The 20,313-nt window shown below is 40.1% G+C and overlaps 1 protein-coding gene across 1 annotated transcript in view; it reads right to left on the minus strand.

Moving 5' to 3' along the window:
* Positions 1-20,313, minus strand: part of clasp1a (cytoplasmic linker associated protein 1a) — a 71,998-nt gene that overhangs the window by 36,675 nt on the left and 15,010 nt on the right. Inside the window, exons 3-8 of the mRNA XM_084545277.1 lie at positions 11,903-11,981; positions 11,256-11,359; positions 10,560-10,651; positions 10,222-10,297; positions 9,626-9,723; positions 7,809-7,879 (exon numbers count right to left, since the gene is read on the minus strand). Of these exons, the coding sequence (XP_084401403.1) occupies positions 7,809-7,879; positions 9,626-9,723; positions 10,222-10,297; positions 10,560-10,651; positions 11,256-11,359; positions 11,903-11,981 (520 nt within the window). The remainder of the gene's footprint in view (positions 1-7,808; positions 7,880-9,625; positions 9,724-10,221; positions 10,298-10,559; positions 10,652-11,255; positions 11,360-11,902; positions 11,982-20,313) is intronic.

The following is a 20,313-nucleotide window of genomic DNA, read 5'->3' on the forward strand; positions in this document are numbered from 1 at the left end:
ACCCTTTTAACAGGAAGAAACCTTGAGCAGAACCCAGCTCATATGGAGGGACCCATCTGCCTAAGGCCAGCCAGGTAGAGACAGAAAAGAGAGAACAGAACAGGAGGGGGAATGAGATAAACATACATCTGTCAAAGATGCATACACTACATTGACAAAAGTATTCACTCAACCATCCAAATAGTTGAATTCAGGTGTTCCAATCACTTCCATGGCCACAGGTGCATAATATCAAAAGCAAAGGTTAGTGCAGCAACAGGTCGACTGCCACTTGTGGGAAAAACTCCTATCACTGTCCACATAGTGGGGTATGGAGATATTTGTATGCTTTTTAGTCAGTTAATTGGGGAATGGTTGTAGAGCAAAAAAACAGGATGTAAATGTTTCACAAAGCTTTTCAAACAAAAGTATTAAACACTTCATACCTACATAAGTAGCTCAAAGACACATATCTGGATCTGGAACCAGAATTCAGAGTGCAAATCTCAGTTCCATTTTATATGTGTGAGTATCTAGAAATAGACTGTTCCATCATTTTAACTTGATGTTTAGTGTGTTATAAATAATCAAACTACTAATTGTTTCAACTCTGGACAGCAAATTAAATTATTCGGTTGTTGTAGAGACGGACAGAATACTGAAATGACTGACGGCAGTCTAAATGAATGGACAGGTTATCTCCAAACTGCCATGTTTCAGACATACAGTGCAAGAAAAGGAAAAATGGACGGTCATTGTGGGTGTGATGTAATCACAGCACACAGACTGAACAGAGACAGTTTATTGAAGCCTTGCTTATTCTGAGGACAATGAGCTGGCTGTGTCTCTCAGACCTCATAGAAGCAGGGAATGGACTTGCTACTTCCAGCTGTCAGTGTAAGGCTGACTGATGATTTCCCTCTTGGCAAACCTGATCAGTACACCACATGTGGATAAACTCAAAGCAAGCTGGACCTATTGTGCTGCTTTTATCAGACCGTGTAAATTATTACTATTTGCACATTTTGCTACAGACTTTTATAAAACTATATTGCAGTCAGCCTTGTGCAAATGCTTTCATAACCAACTATGAGAATTTTCTTCTCACCTCTAGCTAAAATATTAGTGTTTTATAGTATTAGTTGCATAAATGTTACGTTTTACAAATGGGAAGAAAAAAACAGCTTCATCTACCACAATAACACAATTAAGAAGAAAATAAGGCAACCTAGTCTGCGCTAATAATGTTCACTTACACTGACAAATGTTTAGATTTTGAGGGTCATTTGAGGAAAATCTGTTGTTTTATCACTTTTTGTCAAACATGGTCAGCAGGCAGCGTTACAAGGTGGTCGAATTACCTTAATGAGGCTTCTGTGGTGCTAATTCAGTCATTTACATTCTATTTAGAATCAAATTGTACATTTTAACACGCTCTGCATTATTTGTCTTTGATTTCTCACTGATGAAGAGTAGGTAACCGCAGGAACAATCCAGCTCAACACAGAGAGAAAACAGCAGGGAGTAAAATTCTCGTTCCTCTCCTGCAACACTGCGCAGCAGAGTCGAACAGAGAAGAGAAACACATATGAAAACATAGAGACCAAAGAGAGGGAAAACTGAAACAGAGACTGACAACAAAACTGAGCTGTTTCAACCAGTGACAGAAGAGGAACTGAAAAAGGAAATATAAATACAGTATATATAATAAATATGTAATTTTACGAAAAAATCTAAGTGTATTTTAAGACAACAAGGTCAAACATGAAGGATGACAGCATGCATAACCTATCACACACCTGTCCCCACAGAGGACCTGTGCTAAGTTCCAAGATGCTTTGAACAAGATGGCTGGAACAACCCTGTTCCTCATCAACATCTAACTGTCTATCCATTCCCAACTGCATACAAATCATTTTCTAAACACGTAGACAGAAATAGAGAAAGAGTACATTCACAAAAAAAAAAAAAACTGTGTGCCAAATAATTTGATGTATCAGCATCAGTCCACTAGTCTGTGTCCTGTCAAAGGGGCCGCTGCTACAGCAGTCACTTATTCTACCCAGCAAAGACTCCTTTTAACGCTCAGAGTCACATGGGCAGAAGGACTGCTCACACATTTGACTTGGCAGAGGGCATTAGGAGGACAATCACATCATTCAGCAGCCTGGCCACAGCTCGTACTACGTCTCTTTGCTGCATATCAAGTCCCTAAACTCCTCACACTCACTCGCATTCACAGTCTTGATCTCATCTCAACTGGTTATTGACCAGACCCAAAGCAAACAAAGCAAACGGTGTCTGCAAGTCCTTATCTTAAAGGAGGATAACATACCTGCTTCACATTGATGGTACTACTTTCAAACCCCGTCTGTTTCTATTATTATTTCATTGTGTTTGTTTTCACTATGTGTGTTTGCGTCTTAGAATTTGTTTCCTGTACTTTTGGCTGTGTACTCTCTAAAGTCCCTTGGATTGTGTTTGGGTACAAATGGGACTACAGAATTAAATTTACCTTACCTACTACATACTTATTCATATTTGTGTAACATTTGCTGAAGACTACAGAACCAGATGTTTCAGGAAAAAAATGAAAGTCTATATTAGTGAGGGTTTTTGTCTCTAGAAGAAAGAAGCATGTTGGAAGCACGTTTGGGACCCAGTACCACCGACAGGGCAGGAAGAGCTAAGAACTTAATGATCGACCAAATTCTTTTTTTACTGCTGCTGTTTTTCTTCATTACAGTAAAAAAAATATATACTTTTATCCTTTAATATGGACATCATCTTCAAAAATGTATCATTAAAATATAACTTTTTTCATCATTAATAAGGAACTTTGAAAACAGTGACAATACAATGCCAGTTCAGGAACTTACAGGTGAATATAAATACGGTTTTAATATCTAAAATATTTGCAAGGCATTACTACATTTCTGGGACATCTGACAGTGCAAAATACATTTTATAACCTCTTCTTTCACGATATTCACTCTGAAAATGAAAGCATGAATAACATCCAGAATTCGAACTATTCATATACAGAAAAGGTGTTTCTTCAGTGCTGTAAAGCCAAAGCCTCCTCCGCACTGTGACACAGCCAATGGCAGCAGATACACACAGACCAACAAAGCATAAGAAGGCACGTTAATCTCTCTGCAAAGCAGTCGCTCTCTGTCTATTGGTGTGTGTGTGATGATCAAAGGCTTCCTTAGAAAAAGCATTCCTTCTTCCACATTCATCCCTTCTTTCTCCTCCTCACCCACTGCTGTTAACTCTTTCCTGGATGGTGCAACATATATTATCACACACACAGACATACAGCTGCATGTTTGACACATTATATGATATGGGGAAAGTTATCAGAAACAGGGACTCGTACTATTTGTGTTAACTTTAAAATAGTAAAATAAAGTTGAGATGAGTGTGTCATTACGAGTACCTGAACCCACTGACATGACGGACCTGAAGGTGACCTGTTAGAAGTGCTGTGCTCTCGGGGTTGCTGCTCGTCACAGCTGAACACTGCTAACAAGACAGACTTGCTGTGTCCGCACCGTTTATGTAACAGTGAAGCACTGGAAATGAGGACACTGTAGGAAGCTTGTGCATACACACACGAATACACACACAAAAAAGCCTTGGCAGTGTGAAGGAGTTCTTAGATTGTGTTGCAGAAACTGAGAACTCATTGTCGGATAGACTGTAGCTACAACAAACCACCCATAATCAGCTTCTCTCTTTAAGATGAGGCTGCTGGCCGACCGCCTTTGTGGTTATAAATATTGCCTCTGCTTGAAGCTTCAGTTTGCATTATGCATTGATTTGTTATAAATGGGTGAATGCTGACACGGACCGACCCTTCAGCCACGGAAACTTCAAGTAACCAGAGCTCTGTTATTTAAGAGAAACCACTAAATTGGGCATATTCCTTTGTCCTATTCACCCATTGCTGAGTTTAACTTAATGATCCCGATTCATTCCACATGACATTGTTTGTCTGCAAACAGAGAATACACTTACTTATCAGCATGTGTCCGTTGTTAGAGCATCAAATCTAAAGTGTTTTCCAGTATCATGACTAAAGGGTGTTTTGGTACGTATCTAACAACAGCAGTTTCTACAAATCATTCAAACCCCTGCTGATATTTTGATAATTAATCATTTTAGCATTGTTAATCTTTCAGCTGTTTTCAGATAGTATTTTATTTAATCGGGTATTTTAGACTGTTGTTTGTCTAAAACTAAACTCTTTTCTTCTACTTCACACATTAATACTCTGTTCAGTGATTTGCACCAGCCAAATTAACTCCATGACATTCTTGCTACTCTGATCTAAACATTGAGAGGCACTTTTAATTTTAGGGTTTTAGCTCTATGGCATTATACTGGGAGGTTTATGGTGTGAGCAAGTGATTGCAATAATAATCCTAATCCTGCTGATTACAACGAATTTGCAAACTCCCGGCAGCAGATGGTGCAAGACACATTCTGGACGTTCACTTTAAATGACTCCACAAAAGACAGAGAAAAGAGTTTTTCTTTGTTACGTTCTGCAAATTTGACCACCATGACAATGACTCTAGAAATAATGCAATAAGAATAGTGTGAACCCATTAAACATGCACTCATATCTGCAAACACAGAACACACAGTTCATGAGTAAGGAGCTGATTTGGCCATGAACTGAATATTTGTTTGAGCTGTACAACAGTTCAACAAGTATAGTACTGCTTATCTCTCATCATCTTTGCCTAGATGGAAGTGTTGGGAATCTTTGGGAAAGCTGATGCCTGAGGTGCTGAAAAGACTAGAAGTAAGACGGTTTCCACAGAACAGATCAACAAGAGCCACAGAATCAAACAACAAAAGTGCAAAGCCAAAAACATTCACTTGGAAATAATTCAGTCACCTGTCGCTTAAAGCATCAAGATACTACAGATAGTGCCCCCTTTGTCAGTTCCAACTGTCTGTATTACTTAGCAGGTTTGAGTCATGCAAAATGCAGTTTGCAAATGAAATAGTGTGGGAGGAAGATTACATAAGAGTTCTCCTTATCAACCAGCACTCACTCCACACGCACAAACAAGCGCACTACCACTAGGAGGATGGATAATCTATGAGCCATTTAAATCTGCGCAATACACAAACTGAAAACTCATCCTATATCCAGTCTTACCTTCTCCAGCTGTCATGATGCAAAGCTGCCCTCAGCACTGAAGCAGGAGAGGAATGCTGCCACACAGCTGATTGCACTCTCTCTCGCTCTCTCCCTCTCTCTCTCTGTAGTCTCTGCCTTGTATTTCTACCACTGTTTACCTCTCGGTAGTGCTACAGAAATGGCTGCTTTGTTTTGCTCCCTCTTCCTATTCATCTATCCCTCTACAAGCTCTCTGCTCTCTACCTCTACTGTCCTCCCCCTCCTTGCGTATGCAACAGCAAAAACAGCCCTTCTGTCTGCATCTCTCAACCACAAGCTGCATCAGACAGTACAAATATGGATAATTGCCTTGTGCGCTGACAGATCATTCATAATTGCATGCAGTTGCAATTTTTACGTGTTGGTCACCGTCTTGTTTAAATGTGAATAACAGAATTTGAGGTAACAGTGTGCTTTCAAATCCAACCCAAATTTTGAAAGCTCCCATACACGGTCATATAGAAAGTCATTAACTTTACAGGACATAATCCCCTTCCCTCTAGCACTCCTCTCGCCTGTACACAGAGTTTATTTTGGAGCCGTTAGCGTAACTGTCAAACTAAGCTGAAGGTCTAAAAGTTCCTGTCCGCATTAACACCAGACATTCTCGGCTATGAGGCAAGTGGATTTGAATAAAAATAAGTCCTCATATGCAGTCGCAAAGTCAATTTCAGTACAGCTGTGAAAGAGAGAAGTTGAGCCAAGCTGCTGATGGATAAAATGACTGACCATCTAATAACTTCTAACATGACTCATGTTTACATAGTCCTCTTAGTCTTTCACAAATGAATGTTAAGCAGCTTTGCTGAGGACAACAAGAAACTCGGCAAAGGTGAGGGAAGGCACAGAAAAAATATCTATCTTTTATCATCGCATTAATATTTTCTTTTTAAAACTCTACAGAGTAAGGAAATCGATTCACATCTCCTACACAAAAACAAAAAAATTTAAGCAGGTTATCACAAAATGGTTCGTCCACAGGAACAGAGTGAAGGACTTGAGTTTTATAGTCATGTGTTCATTACATCATGCATTAGAGTGTGAGGATATTTGATCAACTCTGTGATAAAACAATTAATGACAACTACTCCAAAGATTTAGTGTTTTCCTGTGAAAACAGTCCAGTCTACATCCAGATAGCTGGACTTTTAGCCTTTAGTATTGGTCAGTTTCCAAAAATACTGGATGTGACACTTTCCATAATGTAAGTAGTATGTTTTGTTCGACCCTCCTTGCCTATCCAATGCCAGTGTCCTTTAACTACATTTTTTAAAATTGTTGTCTCTAAGCCCCTAGCTGAAATACACACAGGAGCACAATCTAACTGTTCACTGGCTGAGAAATGTTTATCATGACAAGCACAATTACACGGTGTCAAACCAGAAGGAGTCTACTGAACAGCACCATCAGATCAAAAATAAATTATAGATAAAAATAGCAGGAAACAGCTCAGTGGTTTTCTTTTGACAGCAGGCGTCAGCAGCAAGGTCTATTCACATACACAATAGATTCAGCACAATCACAACTTTTTGCCACTATCATTAAAAAGTGTGACTACAGATTCTGGGAAGTGGGGAGGCCATCAGCTCAGCAAGGTGCCCTGCGTCACATGACGGTTGTATGTGAATGCCATGGTATCTGTTAAACAGGGGATTGAATGAGTAGGAGCTGAAAGGGGATGTCCCAGATTGTTTTGAAATACTGATGCTTGTCGAATGTGTTCTCCTCAGTTCTACTGTTCTCCCTGCAGTGAGGTCAGCTGTAATGGGACTGAGTCAGCAGTATGTGTGTCTGAGCAACAAAAGTCACAAAACTGCCATCTCATAACAACACTGAGCCATCTGCACATTCACAGTAACTGTGTCTGTTTTAGTCTTGTTTATCCAAATACATGTACTTGTTTACAGGGATGCCTCTGGATGTCTGTTTTTGGTCTTTGGCTCCTCAGAGGGACATCTGAAAGCTCCAGTGGATGTCCACTTCCTGTGGTGAAAACTCATCCCCTCTAGCCCCAGGCTGTCCGTCTGGCTTGCACCCCACTTTCCCTCTTCACATTCATAGCAGTACACACACAGACATGCAAAACGGAGACTACGGTCTCACAGAAGCTGGCACGCTCAAACGGAGTGCGACAGAACGGGGAGTGGTAACACAGGAGGGAAAAGGCTGGCAGACAATGTGACAATAATGAGGCTCTGAATGATGAAGCCTGCTGTTTAAGTCATCATAAAGCTCGTCTGTCGCATATAATTCCTACATTTCACCCTGCACCACATGACAAACAACTACAGAGCTGCTCCAAAGCCACAAACTGTCCTCACTTCTTTCTGTCTTATGTCAAGCCTACAAAAACCCTGATATTCAGTGATCTGCCCTTCCTTTTCTCAATTTCCCACTGAGCTGGATTTTGGTGGGTAGAAAAACACCAAAAACAGTGTTCTGCAAAATGAAATAAGCCACCAAGCCTTTTCTGAATTTATGCTCTTGAACTTGTTTTGTTGATGGAAGAAATGCTGGAGGGCCCATCGGTATACCATGAGAAGCAGAGGTGAGGGAGACTCATGTCAAAAGCAAAAAGGAGATTGAACAGGGAGCTAAAACGACGACGACACACAGGAGGAGTACTCACCTGAGCCAGAAGATGAGATCATGTTCCCGGATCTTTGGACTTCATCGAATTTGCTGAAGATTACATTCAACCTATGAAAGTGGACAGAGAGGAAAAACAATTGTGGTGATAAATATGCAGACAGCCTACAAAACACAAGAAAAGAGGAAGTGGCAGACAGTGGCAGCAGAGAGAGGGATGGGCAGCGAGAGGAACCCAGGGCCTGCTGACTGCACCATCCATCACAGCAGAGGTGAGATGGTCCCCCTCTGCTCGATGCAGCAGGGACAGCCAAGACTGAAATAGACGCCGTCTGAAAGCGCCACGTAGAAGACTAACTGGCAGTACAGCCAAAGAGAGAAAGAGAGAGAGAGAGAGAGAAATCCAGAGGGAAAGAGACATGTGGTCTAGTGTAAAACACGAAAATAGACAAAAAGGTAACAGAAAATGTGTTTACATGTTTGCTTGCAAATGTCATAAAGAAAGAAATACAGCATATCCAAACCTGAACTAAGAAATTCTGGCACCTTGTTCAAAGGTTGTTAACAAAGAGAGATATAAGTCTGAGAGATAGAGGGATATAAGTCTGATTATATGACTAAAAAAATCTGATGGGGTGTTATGTGAAAGCCTACTGTTGGAATACATGAAATGCAAAGAAAAAGGAACTGGGGAAAAAAACACCAGTCTGAGGTGAAACACTGGGATCATAAAAGTTCACACAATCTGACAACAATCTCTACTTGATACAGTTCAGAACAGGTCAATTTTGACTGACAACCAACTAAATAATCACAAAAAACATGGGGGAAAAAACATAATCAATCACAGAATTGATCATGTGGGGGAAAAAAAAACTACAAAAGATAAGGGAAGTCTTATATCTTCCAAAATCACTGACAGTTGCCCCAGCAAGCTGAGATGGAGGATTCAATTCTATCTTAGTTTAGTTTTCTAAGTAATTATAATCCAGGTCAGCTAAAATTAGGTGGAAATCTATGGGAACCCAAACAAGGACAGCTCAAATGTGTGCACTGCCAAATCCAGTCCTCCATAATGGACTAACCTTTGAAAAGGCTCACCCTGCATTTAGAATGTTTCTGTATTACAGCCTGCTGCTGTGTGGTGAATTGTTGAAGTGGTCTGTGAGAATAGCACGTAAAGCTGACTGGAAACCGCTTGTGGCATAGAAAATAAAAAATCTGAAAAAAAATATGTGAAAGCGATATATATGTATATAAATATATTTTACAATATAAACTAAAAAAGCATAACTGTGCGGACCAAAAAAACATCTCATTAATATTAATTAAGACTGATATTGTAGTATCTGTTTGAAGATCTGGAGTGATTTTGGTTTGTGAGCCAATGCCAAAAAGAGTTACAACTAAGAAGTACCAAAGCTTTTATTAGTAGTTCTGGAGTATTCTGGAGTTTCATTACAGATATGACTGAGTTCAAACGTGATTTTCATGGCTACATTTCATTATCGAAAAGCACTTGTGGTGAAAACAATAATAGACTGAAATTCATTCAGATGAGAACAAAGCCCAGTAAACCTCCTTTAGCAGATACGTATTTGTATTTCTAAACCTGCAATATGTAAAGTTTCCACCAGAGGGAGAAGCTTGTATGAAGTGCTATGGCCTGCTGCCTTTTTGTGTCTGAACATGACAGGTAATCTTCCTTCCTTCTCTCACCACTACAGTCACACACTGACTTACGTGTTTCATTAAGTGAGTGATAAATGATACAGGATAAAAGGAAAAGCACAAGAAACAGAGAAAGTTAAAATGATATACTGAAAAAGGGAGTGATATGTTGGCCTCTTATCGTACCGTGACTGTGGCAGGCCCTTCTTGCTGAGATCCATCCTCACCCTCTCCCCCACGTGTCTGTAGATCTCCACCAAGGAGCTCATAGCCCCATCACGTACCTGATGATCACAATACAACACAAAACCATGAACAATTTAAACAAGTGCCATTATCTGTCTTGCATTTAAGACAGAAGTGAAAAAGTGGGGTTGAATTTATGTCTATGGTAGGGGGTGAAAAATCATATTTACAAGAAGCAGCGTTTGTTGAAACACTTAATTTATGCATTTTTCAAATGTCAAAGATAATAGAACCCACCTGATACAAATAACCAGAAACCTATCTAACTATTGGATATTTCACCTAACCAACACGCTCTGGCAGAAATACTACCAGATATTCAATTTACAAAGACATGGAAGCCAAATCCTCAGACTTCAGAGGAGGTAACAAGCAAATGGTTTGTATTTTTATGTAAATTATATATGTACATATCAGCAGTTTTCTATTTCTCTGACATTACTCTTTTCACTAAAAGTACTGAGCAAAAAAAATCCACAAAATACTTTGAGGTCTTTAAACTTGAGAAGTAGATGAAAAAGAATGACTGGGTTTACCTGACTTGTGGGGTCCCCAAGGAGGTTACATATGTGGGGAACTATTTTACTGAGGGTCAGGCCTTGAGCTCCATATCTGGAAAACGAGAATGAAGAAAAATCAGCCCAATGAACAGATGAACTGGAGGTGACATACAAGGACTGCCAGAATTAGTTTGTTTACTTCAAGAAATTACACCTTTTAGAGAAAGGATCCTTATTATTTGACAAGAACTAAGAGACAAATATCATAAAAATGAAAATAATTACTGAAAGAGGATTCCTATGGAGGCATAGTGTTTGTGAGGACTTTCTATAACTGATCACCATAACCGTATATTGGATTGAATTGAGCTCACGTGTTCAGTGTGGCGATGAGACAAAGGCACACTCCCTCTCTGGTCCTGTTGTTTTTATGTTTGAAGCCTCCCAGCATTCTGTCCCATACATACTGCAACAACACACACACACAGATTATAGCCACACCTGGATCAAACTGGAAGATACTGGAAAAAATGAAATTCTGTTAGCAATGTATCGTCAGTTAAAAACAAATACTTAACATTGCATTTTACAGTGTAAATGTCTGTGGGACAAACAGTGTAAAAGTCAGACTGCTTAAACTAAATAAGCGTGAACCTAGAATAGCACTCATGCAGTATTATGTCAGACAATCATACTACTTCCACTGTAATCAGTACTGATATACTGCATATTTGTTTGTCCAAAAGAAGTGTTGTTGCTGTTATGGATTATAACATTGAACCTAAAAAGGTCACATTTACACTGCCTGCTTAAACCTGAAACTGGCTGCTCAGGTGAATCCGTCAACCTGCTGTTCGAGTACAGTTCAACAGTTCCAATTACAGTGAGGTACATTGACTATGTATGGCAGGATTGTGGTGAAATGTTTGCTTTTACTAGCAAGAGCAAGGAGTTGCAGAACATGCTGCAATTTAACTAACCATCATCTGAATTAATTCAAGTTCCCTGCTGAAGTCTTTAACTGAGGAAAAAATGAATTTCTCTCAGTAAGTTTGACTGTGTCTTTATACCTGCGGGGTGGCAGCTTGTTCCATGATCTTTAGCAGCAAAGTTTGGTCTTGGTCTCGCACTTGGTCTTTGGCATCTCCCAATCGATCAATAAGGCTGGGCAGAACTGATTGAAAGAGGACAGAAGAGAAAAGAAAAAAATATTCCTTCAGTACTTCAAACTGAACAAAAGAAAATGAGACCACGTGAGAACATGGGTGAAATGTGAATCAGCTTTTGGTGTTAAGACTGTTCACAAGGTGTGGGGCTGTGTGGTGGGAAACAGGAAGAAGAATTTGAATTGTTATTCTCATTTAAATTAAAATACAGAGGAGGAGAAACACATAGAGCACCCAGCAATCAAGAAGAAGGTGAGAGTGAGGTGAGAATGGTGGTAAAAGACAAAAAGGATAGAAGGTTTCAGTAGTTTAGACATTCAAATTTAGTATAGGGCTAGCCAACCATTTTCCTTCTTTTTTGTCTTTATTCAAGACAGAAACTAGAACAAACTATTAACTGGTTGACAGAGTTTGAAATCAGAGACCTGAAGAAAAAGGCATGGCCATATTAGAACTTTAATTCTAACAAACATGTACATTTGATAATTTTACTAAATTATTAAATAATATACTAAATATTATATCAAATAATATAATATACTGAATCTTACCTGTTCCTATATGGGCCCTAAATCGTTCCTGTAACCTTGTCACTAAGGCAGATAAGAGGTCCAAGCCGAGCAGAGCCACCTAGTGGAGACACATTGAAACAAGGAAATACGTCTAAATTATAACGTCCTTTTAAAACAGCAGAACAATACCAGAAAAATTAACTACACGCAATGTTTTTACTATTACACATCATTTACATTAATATGTGGAACCATAACAGCCACAGGCTCGGATAATTCCACGTTGAGAAAGGGATTTCAGAAAGCTCTGTTGCAAGGCATTATGGGTAAACTCAATATTTGTACATTTTAAGCATCTGGTGCGTTTATAAATGTCACACACCCCTACAACGTTTGAAGCACTGTACTATAACACACACAGAGCTGTAGTATTACATAAATAAGCATTTCACTCCTGCACCATGACTGTACATTCTCTGTCTAAACATAGATTTAAATGACCAAGCCACACCCCCTTAACTTTCCTTGTCATGGGGTGCGAGAGCTGTTCAATGAACGTCTAGTGAGAGCAGCCCTGCTAACACCATAACAACACATACGCATCACCTGGACTTTTGTCCAGGACATGGTGCAATTTTTGGAAACCCTCAATACCGTGTATGAAAACAAAACATATCGTATCCTGTCCTAACCGTGTATGCGTATACCCGTAACTCTGCTGCCATCTTGTGGACACCAGCAGTCATACCAGGTTACTAGATCATTACATTAAACCATAAACAGTTGCTGCAGTACATAATTTATTGTTATTCTACAGCACTAAAAGGCAGTTTCCCACAGACATGATATTATTTGTTTCATGAAATTGCATTCCACTCTGTAACTGACCACTGTTTAGGATTATAATGTCATCTATTCATTGTGATTTTATTCTTTTGCATATCTTTCCTCTTTTTTTCCCACTGAATGAACATGCAGTGCTTCTGGGCGATGTCTTGTATCTACAGTCCTAATCCTACGATCAGTCCCTTTGTTGTCCAACTGGAGCAAATTGCAATAATAAGAATGATGACAAGGCCCAAACAAAGACTGAATAAGAAGGAAGCAATTAAATGGGAGGGAACAGCAGAGTTTGAAATGGTAAACTCAACTCTAGGGTCAGCTTCCTCTCAGGTATAGTCAATACACAAGGTCTTTTTGACCTATTTACTGTAGGAGCTGGAGGTAAACACTCTTTTTAGTTCCATCTTTGAACTCTGACAAACTGAGTCACAAAGGAACCATAACTGCATCCTGTGTTTGAGTCAAAAAGAAGAGGCAGGGACATCTAATAAGCAGTGCAGAGGAAAGAAAGGCTCCTCCTCTTTGCAGACAGATGGCTAGCTCTTTTTTTTGCCATCATCCACATCCGGAGCCCCCAAAAAACACTCACACACTCACACACGCACACACACACACACACACACACAAACTACCCCCCCCAAGGCTCTGGACCTAAATCTTGCAGACATCATCCCTTCCAAATTCCTAAATCCTCCTACCCAACATGCTTGGGTCTAATTTCGTTCACTCCTCTTATCTACAGTGTTTTTCTTCACTACAGCAGAAATGGCGACTCAGTGTCAGCAAATATTAAATATTAAATGACACATCCATACTGGGAGAAAAAAACATGACCCTGGTTTCCCTAAACGGACATTTACCACGCGGTATATAGTGTGTCAGGATGAATATAAAGATGTTCAGGGATTTTTCACTGTTGGCATTCACTGGTTATGCTAATTTTTTTCTGATTCAGAAAACTACAAACGACAAGCAAAGTCTTTCTGTAACGACCTTTTTAAAAACACGTCTGGCTTAGGCACTGGGTTAGCCTCAGTTCATGAGTGGTCTGCTCAGCCAAGTAAGCGAATGGCGCACCCCCTCCCTTATCATTTGTATGAGCTACTAAGTGTGCATATTTGACAGGGTGGAAGGTGTGGGGAAAAGTCTATACACTTGGATTTCCTTTCACGCTCGGGTGAAAATGTGATGGATTTCCTTAATGTTTACTTCAGTACAGTTCTGCACTGACTGTAATGTTACCGTATCACAGTCATGTATTTTTTGACGGACACAAACAAAATGGTTTTGGAACCTCTTACTGTTACAACAGTTTGAAATTCTCACACACAAGATTTCACAACTCTGTGAGGTTACCACTGGGGAACTATTTGAACTTGTATTGCGCGATCACAGTGCTGTGCCAGGTGACAAGCTTCAGTTTCTACTTCTACTCTTTTTTTTTTTTTTTTATCCCCAAGATCACCCTGTATTGTTTTTAGCTTGACTGGCCGTCTTATTTATAAAGCATCCTGACTTTAATGATTGAAATGAACAGCAAAACATCCACATCTATCTTCAACCTCAAGTAGCCAAATAAAGTATTGAGATACTGATGGTATGTCCTCTGTGCTTTAAACAATACCATTCTGAAGTCTATAAATAAGGTGGCCCGAGTAACTGACAAGCTAAACAAATATGCACATGTTGACACAGCTACCATATGAGGCATAACCTTGTTTCAGTGACCTGAGCACACGCAGTAGTTTGAATGGCTGTGAACGGTGAACGCCTTTGCAATGCTTACAACTACATCCACAGTCTCGCTGCTAAAACACACAAATAGTCAAGGTTTATTTATGTGTTCAGACAGATTCTAAAAAGGCAGGTTGTCTCTTGCCTTTGAGTCAGTCTACAGCTGTTGGGTAGGTTAGACCCAAGCAGGCAATTGAGCAGTTTTTTGTGAGTGTACTTTTTTTGTGAGTGTCGCTCTGCTGACACTACTTCTTTGTTGTGGAGCAGGTTTCCACAGAAACTTCCTGTGTGTGTGTTTCTGCCAATGTTATTTAGAAGCCATCAAATTTGACTACATGAGGTTTTGTTTTTGTAAAGCAAACTTTTCCATGGTAAACTAAAGAAATAACATGACATGATTTGAGGAACTTGCAGAGAGAGCGCCGTCTAAAAAAGCATTCCTGGATCTTAACGATCAGTCTTTGATCAAACTAACCCACCAACATCAAACCTCATTCACTAGAAAGCATGTGCCTGTTCATCCTGAGACCTGCTGGAAAAAAACCCAGCAGACCACAGCCTGCTGCTCCATCTGTCTCTGATGTGGAGGAGCCTTTAAATTACATCAAGGATTTCTCTCTTGTCTTTTCCCTCAATACCAAGCCTGTCATCTCATTACCAGTGGAAACACCACACACACATGCACGAGTTGTGCACTGGTTTACACATGCAAAGTACAAGCAGAAAGGCATAGAGAGAGAAAGAGACAAATCACCACCCTTGAAGTATCTTCCTCCAGATAATAGCTAAATATGTTCTCTTTTCCACAAGGACCGGGTCAACACACAGAGTCAAACAGCTGAATCAATTACACAAAACAAAGTGTGTAAGATGTTTTTTCCAAAATGAAAACAAACTCAGAAACCTGTCGTTTACTGCAGTGCTCTGTGATTATGCATGCCATACCTGGCAGTTCTTTTCAGCCTCCTGCTACAAAGTAACTACATTCTGACATCTCTAACATTTTCATAAAGCTTGGCCTGGGTCTACATCACATCTACTTTTCAAGGTCAACTGAAAATGCAGTGTGGTACGAGCCAGTAGCTCACAAGCCTGCCTTTTTTTGTTTGCAGCTATAATTCAGAGGTCATACAAAATCATTCAGCATCTAAAGGCTGTAGCTGACATTTGAAGGCAAGTTATAAGCTGCTCAAAGCGCCGGCTAGAATGAACTTTCAAGTGTTTCTGGTAGCTTGAAAGCTCGTTGCAATCAGTCCAGGTGACAGATGCACGGACTACTTCATGCAAATCGAGTTCCAAATGAAATGTTTTGATTTCCTGTATGCAAATAAGTTCTCTGTCTAGGTGTGCAGAGAAAAGGGAACATGGACTATGAACAGAGAGGTGACTCTTTATAAGGTAAATAAATAAAACATTTCACATGCTCTGATTTTGGCTCAACTCTCAGTTTGCATATCTACGCAGTAACTGATGTACAGAAAATACATTTCTCTTTCTGTTGCAATCAATGCCCCCTCCAAAAAAAATAAAAAATAAAAATCTTAGTAGTCAGCTTCCCACAGTTCTCTACTATGTTGGTCATCCAGCAGCTCTCTGACTATTTGGAATTTTGTCTAACAAAGAAAAGCACAGGTATAATTAACATACGTAAGAAGGGAGTGTCCCAAGAGCAAAATTACTTAGAGAGATCTAGGGCTTTTATTTTGTTATTGTTGGCTCACTGACCTGACTTACTGAGAAACTGAACAATGATTAATGAAATTTGTTTTACCATTCAAAATATCTGCTGTGAAGTGTACCCATTACAGTACACATTCATGGACTAACTATTATTACACAAACCGCTGTAAAAGAGAGGAGTCTGGACATGCTTTAATATTCACTAACACGTTGTGGACACCTGCTTGACCTGATCATTTATATGGTATTTAATGCTGGTTAGGTAGACTACATCCATCAGTTAAGTCTACTCACCTCTAAAGTCATTTTAATTTTTCTTTATGCACATTTTCACTGAACACCTACATATTCACAGTTCAGCGCAGCGAAATTTGTCAAGCAACCGTGTCATGACGTTACTCCACAGCTGCACACTCAGAGCTACACAGTTCAACCACAGCCTCAGACAGGCAGAGCTGGACACATCCAAACTATTTCTAACACATGCTGGATGCAGTACCAGTAAAAGAATGAGCAATTGCGATGTTACGCCAGCACTTTCAAACAGCAGCAATAGTTATAATTTTCCTGAGGTGTGATTAGCCAGCAGTGACCGCACAGTGACTCAGCTTCATTCAGCAGAGCTCAGGACCTCAGGCACGGTGGCATGATGGAATGTACACTCGTTACAGAAAATACCAAACGGCGCTAACAAAGAGCACAAATAAACACACAGAGTTACACACGTGAACAGAGAACACGCAAACATAAATCTACACATGAGCACACCACTTTTCTACAGTTCACTTCCTTCAGAGCCAAGGCTTCATGCTTGAATTACTGCAGTGAAAACACTGAAATGGGAGCATCCTCCTCCAGACATAATGCCACTGATACTAATGCAGCGCTCTCTTCCTTTCTATCTCTCTCTCTTTCTCGTTCAACTTCAAACGTTAAGAGTTTGCATGCTTTGTTTGCATGCATGTAGTCACGACTTAGAAGGACAAAAAAAAAAACAACAAAAGGCATCGAAGCACAGTGTCTTCTTGCTCCATATACTCATGTCAACAGGAACTTGTACTGGAAGGATGACCACCTTCTCCTAAACATATTCCCTTGGTGTTTTAATGGATTTAACTGAAGTCAGATTCATTCCCAAAATCTACCTCAAAGAGCTCTGCAGTCTGTGCAGCATAACAAACACTCTGGCCTTTGACCCACAATCATCTTTAAGTATCCAATCCTAGCATAGCAACCGTAACTATGCACAGCATGCTTGCTTGTCCAGCTTTGCATTTCTCTCCATTTTGAAGTGACGTGCGTGGGGCTGTAGAAAGAGTAATGCTTTGTATCCAAGTGCTTTGTAGACATGAGTGTTTTTCTTTCTTCCTCCACAGGATTCATTTAAAAAGACACATTAGTCTGATATTCAAGTGTACCTGAGGCTTTAATCTTACTTGCGTATCATGATATGACATCTACTGGGCATTATTTCAGTTAATAATGAAGCAATCCAATGAATATTTCATTTGGAGATGATTACAGGTCAGACAGGGAGTTTGTAAGTAACTCACAAAGGTAAAGGTTATGTGAATATTATTTCATTAAGGGAATTATTTAATGCCTGTATGTTGGATTAATTAAGCAGCCAACAGCAACAAAGATGATAGGTCCTTTAAAGAGAGACCAGAGAGACAACATCAGTGAACTCGCTGCAGCTGATAAACTGCCAGCAACATCTCTGTCAGCCCAGTTAATGGATCCCCACGAAAAATGAGAAGCTACTTTTGTCAAAATTTATGAAGTACCCATGATGCATCTGTTTTCCATGTTAATCAGTGTTGATCAGAAAGCCTGATGTGAAGTAGCAGTAATGTAGCCAAAGGGAGCAGGGCTTAGCTAAGGATCATCTGGGCTGAGCTCTGGTGGCTGACTGCCACAGTGTTTGAGTTCCATCATTTCCAAACTCAAACCCTTTAGTGACCCCTCCTGCCCTGTACTGTATGTACATCTGAGCTCCACATGTCTTTACTCATGTACAGAAGTCCTTCCTGTAATTTGTCATCCATAAACATAAGCTATCCACTAAACACATAACCTTTTAGCATCTGCTGGTGGAATGAAAAAGAGCTCCAGAGGCGATCTGGTGTGTTCTCAAATATTTGTATATAAATATTGTTTTGACAATGCTGTGGGGCCAGATATTCAACAAGTATTCTTACTGGGCTATGCTTGTGCAAAGTTGCTTAATCCGCTCAAAAGACTCTGCAAGAAAACAATGTGCACAGCCCCACACATGCACAAAGCCTAATTTACACAAGTACAGACACAAAATCTCTTGATGCCTGAACACACACAGCTGTGGGGAATGTCATTCACGACTGCATAACAGTTTGAAGAGAAGGAGAAACACATGCATGTATACACAAATTCAAAGGCACACGATCACAGCCCTGTCATTAGCTGCATCTGATAACAGTAGTGAATAAATTCTTCAGCTGCAGCACATAGCGGTTTGTCAGCAGAACGTAACAGAGGGAAGAGAGCAGAAGCTAAGACAGAATATGCTCAACTATATAATAATAATAATAATAATAATAATAATACATTTTATTTAAAAGCGCTTTTCAAGATACTCAAAGACACTTTACATAAAAAGGACATCAAATTAGCAAAACAATGTGAAATATAACATCAAAAACACAATAAACTGAGCTAAACATTAAAAGCAATTTTAAAAAGGTGTGTTTTTGTCAGAGATTTGAAGGTAGGAAGGTCGGTACAGTCGCGGATGTGTTTGGGGAGAGAGTGAATGTTTCCAAAAATCTGCATGTGGGAAATGAGCTACTATCGGGGCATGCAAGGTCATCAGGAAAAACATTTCCAAGCTCATTGAGAGTGTTTGTTAAAAGACACTGCTGATGTTCCTATCCCCCACTGCATTCACTGCAAATGCCAGCGTGCAAGAATTTGTAATAACAGAGTAGTCTGGTCCAGTTTCCTCTCTGCAGGGGCTGGAAGACAAGTAAACTGCCAGACAGTCACAGTCTTGGCTAGCAGATAGTGATACAACAACAACATCCGTGCAGTCTGACTGACTGTTAAGAGAAAGTGATAGAGATGCTGACAGATTCAAACATCCCTCATTAATTGACGACGGACGCAAACAAAAGGGTTTGTTGATTTAATAAATCAGTGGAAAGCAACACACTTGTTCAAAGACAAAGGTATGAAGCCAGACAGCAGCCTGGTCTGACAGAATTGCACATATTTGACCAGGAAAGGTAAGGCTGGAGGCCTCGATGGTGAGGCTGTCCAGAACATCAGTGAAGACGCTGTAACCTATCTCAGCTGACACTGGGCAACACCCTGGACAGGTTGCCAAACACCAACCATCCACACCCACATGCACACCTACGGCCAATCCACAATGCGGGAGGAAGCTGAAGCACCCGGAGAAAATTCATGCAGGCACAGGAAGAACATGCAAACCCCAAACAGAAAGGACCCAGACAGCCAGCGGTACATTTCTGTACAGTGTAAACAAGAAAGGAGAATTATAGATAGACTTATGCTACTCTCAGACAGTAACTATAGACGAATACAGTTTTCTGCTTTGATGTTGGTGCTACTGACAGTGTTTATTGCGAAACTGTCTCAGTGCAGCCAACTGCATCCTAGAGATAGAGATGTGGCCCATCAGACGGCAACCACGGGACTGGCTGTGACGTGACCTGAGGCGCTCATGAGTCCCGTTTGCCATGGGCTGATGACTAAAAACAGCAGCAGGAAATCAGGCAACAACAACGACGCTCACAAAAAGCACACTGATAACAGACTGGGTAGTGTAATAGCTGTTAGACGGGAAACAACCACATTCAAAACCCAATTTGATATGTCAGCAATTTTTTGTTTGTTGATGAAAGGTTATCCAAGCGCAGTGACCTTTGGTATGTTTCAGAGAATGCACACAGACAACGAAGAGAGCCCATAGCCTGGGTCACTGGGGACACTGTGACCGATATTTACCACATAAACATACATACATACACACCTTTAAAGCTTAATCTAAATCAGCTAAATTCATATAATATTCATAGCAGCAGTACAGGATATTCAACTATTCTAAAAGGTCCATTTTGCACCTGGTTCCTGCTACGTGAACTGCATTTTGCAGCATTTGTCTGGACTGTTCAGTAATACTTAAGCTCAGA

Source organism: Chelon labrosus, assembly GCF_963514085.1.
Source record: "Chelon labrosus genome assembly, chromosome: 5".
Lineage (NCBI taxonomy): Eukaryota > Metazoa > Chordata > Actinopteri > Mugiliformes > Mugilidae > Chelon > Chelon labrosus.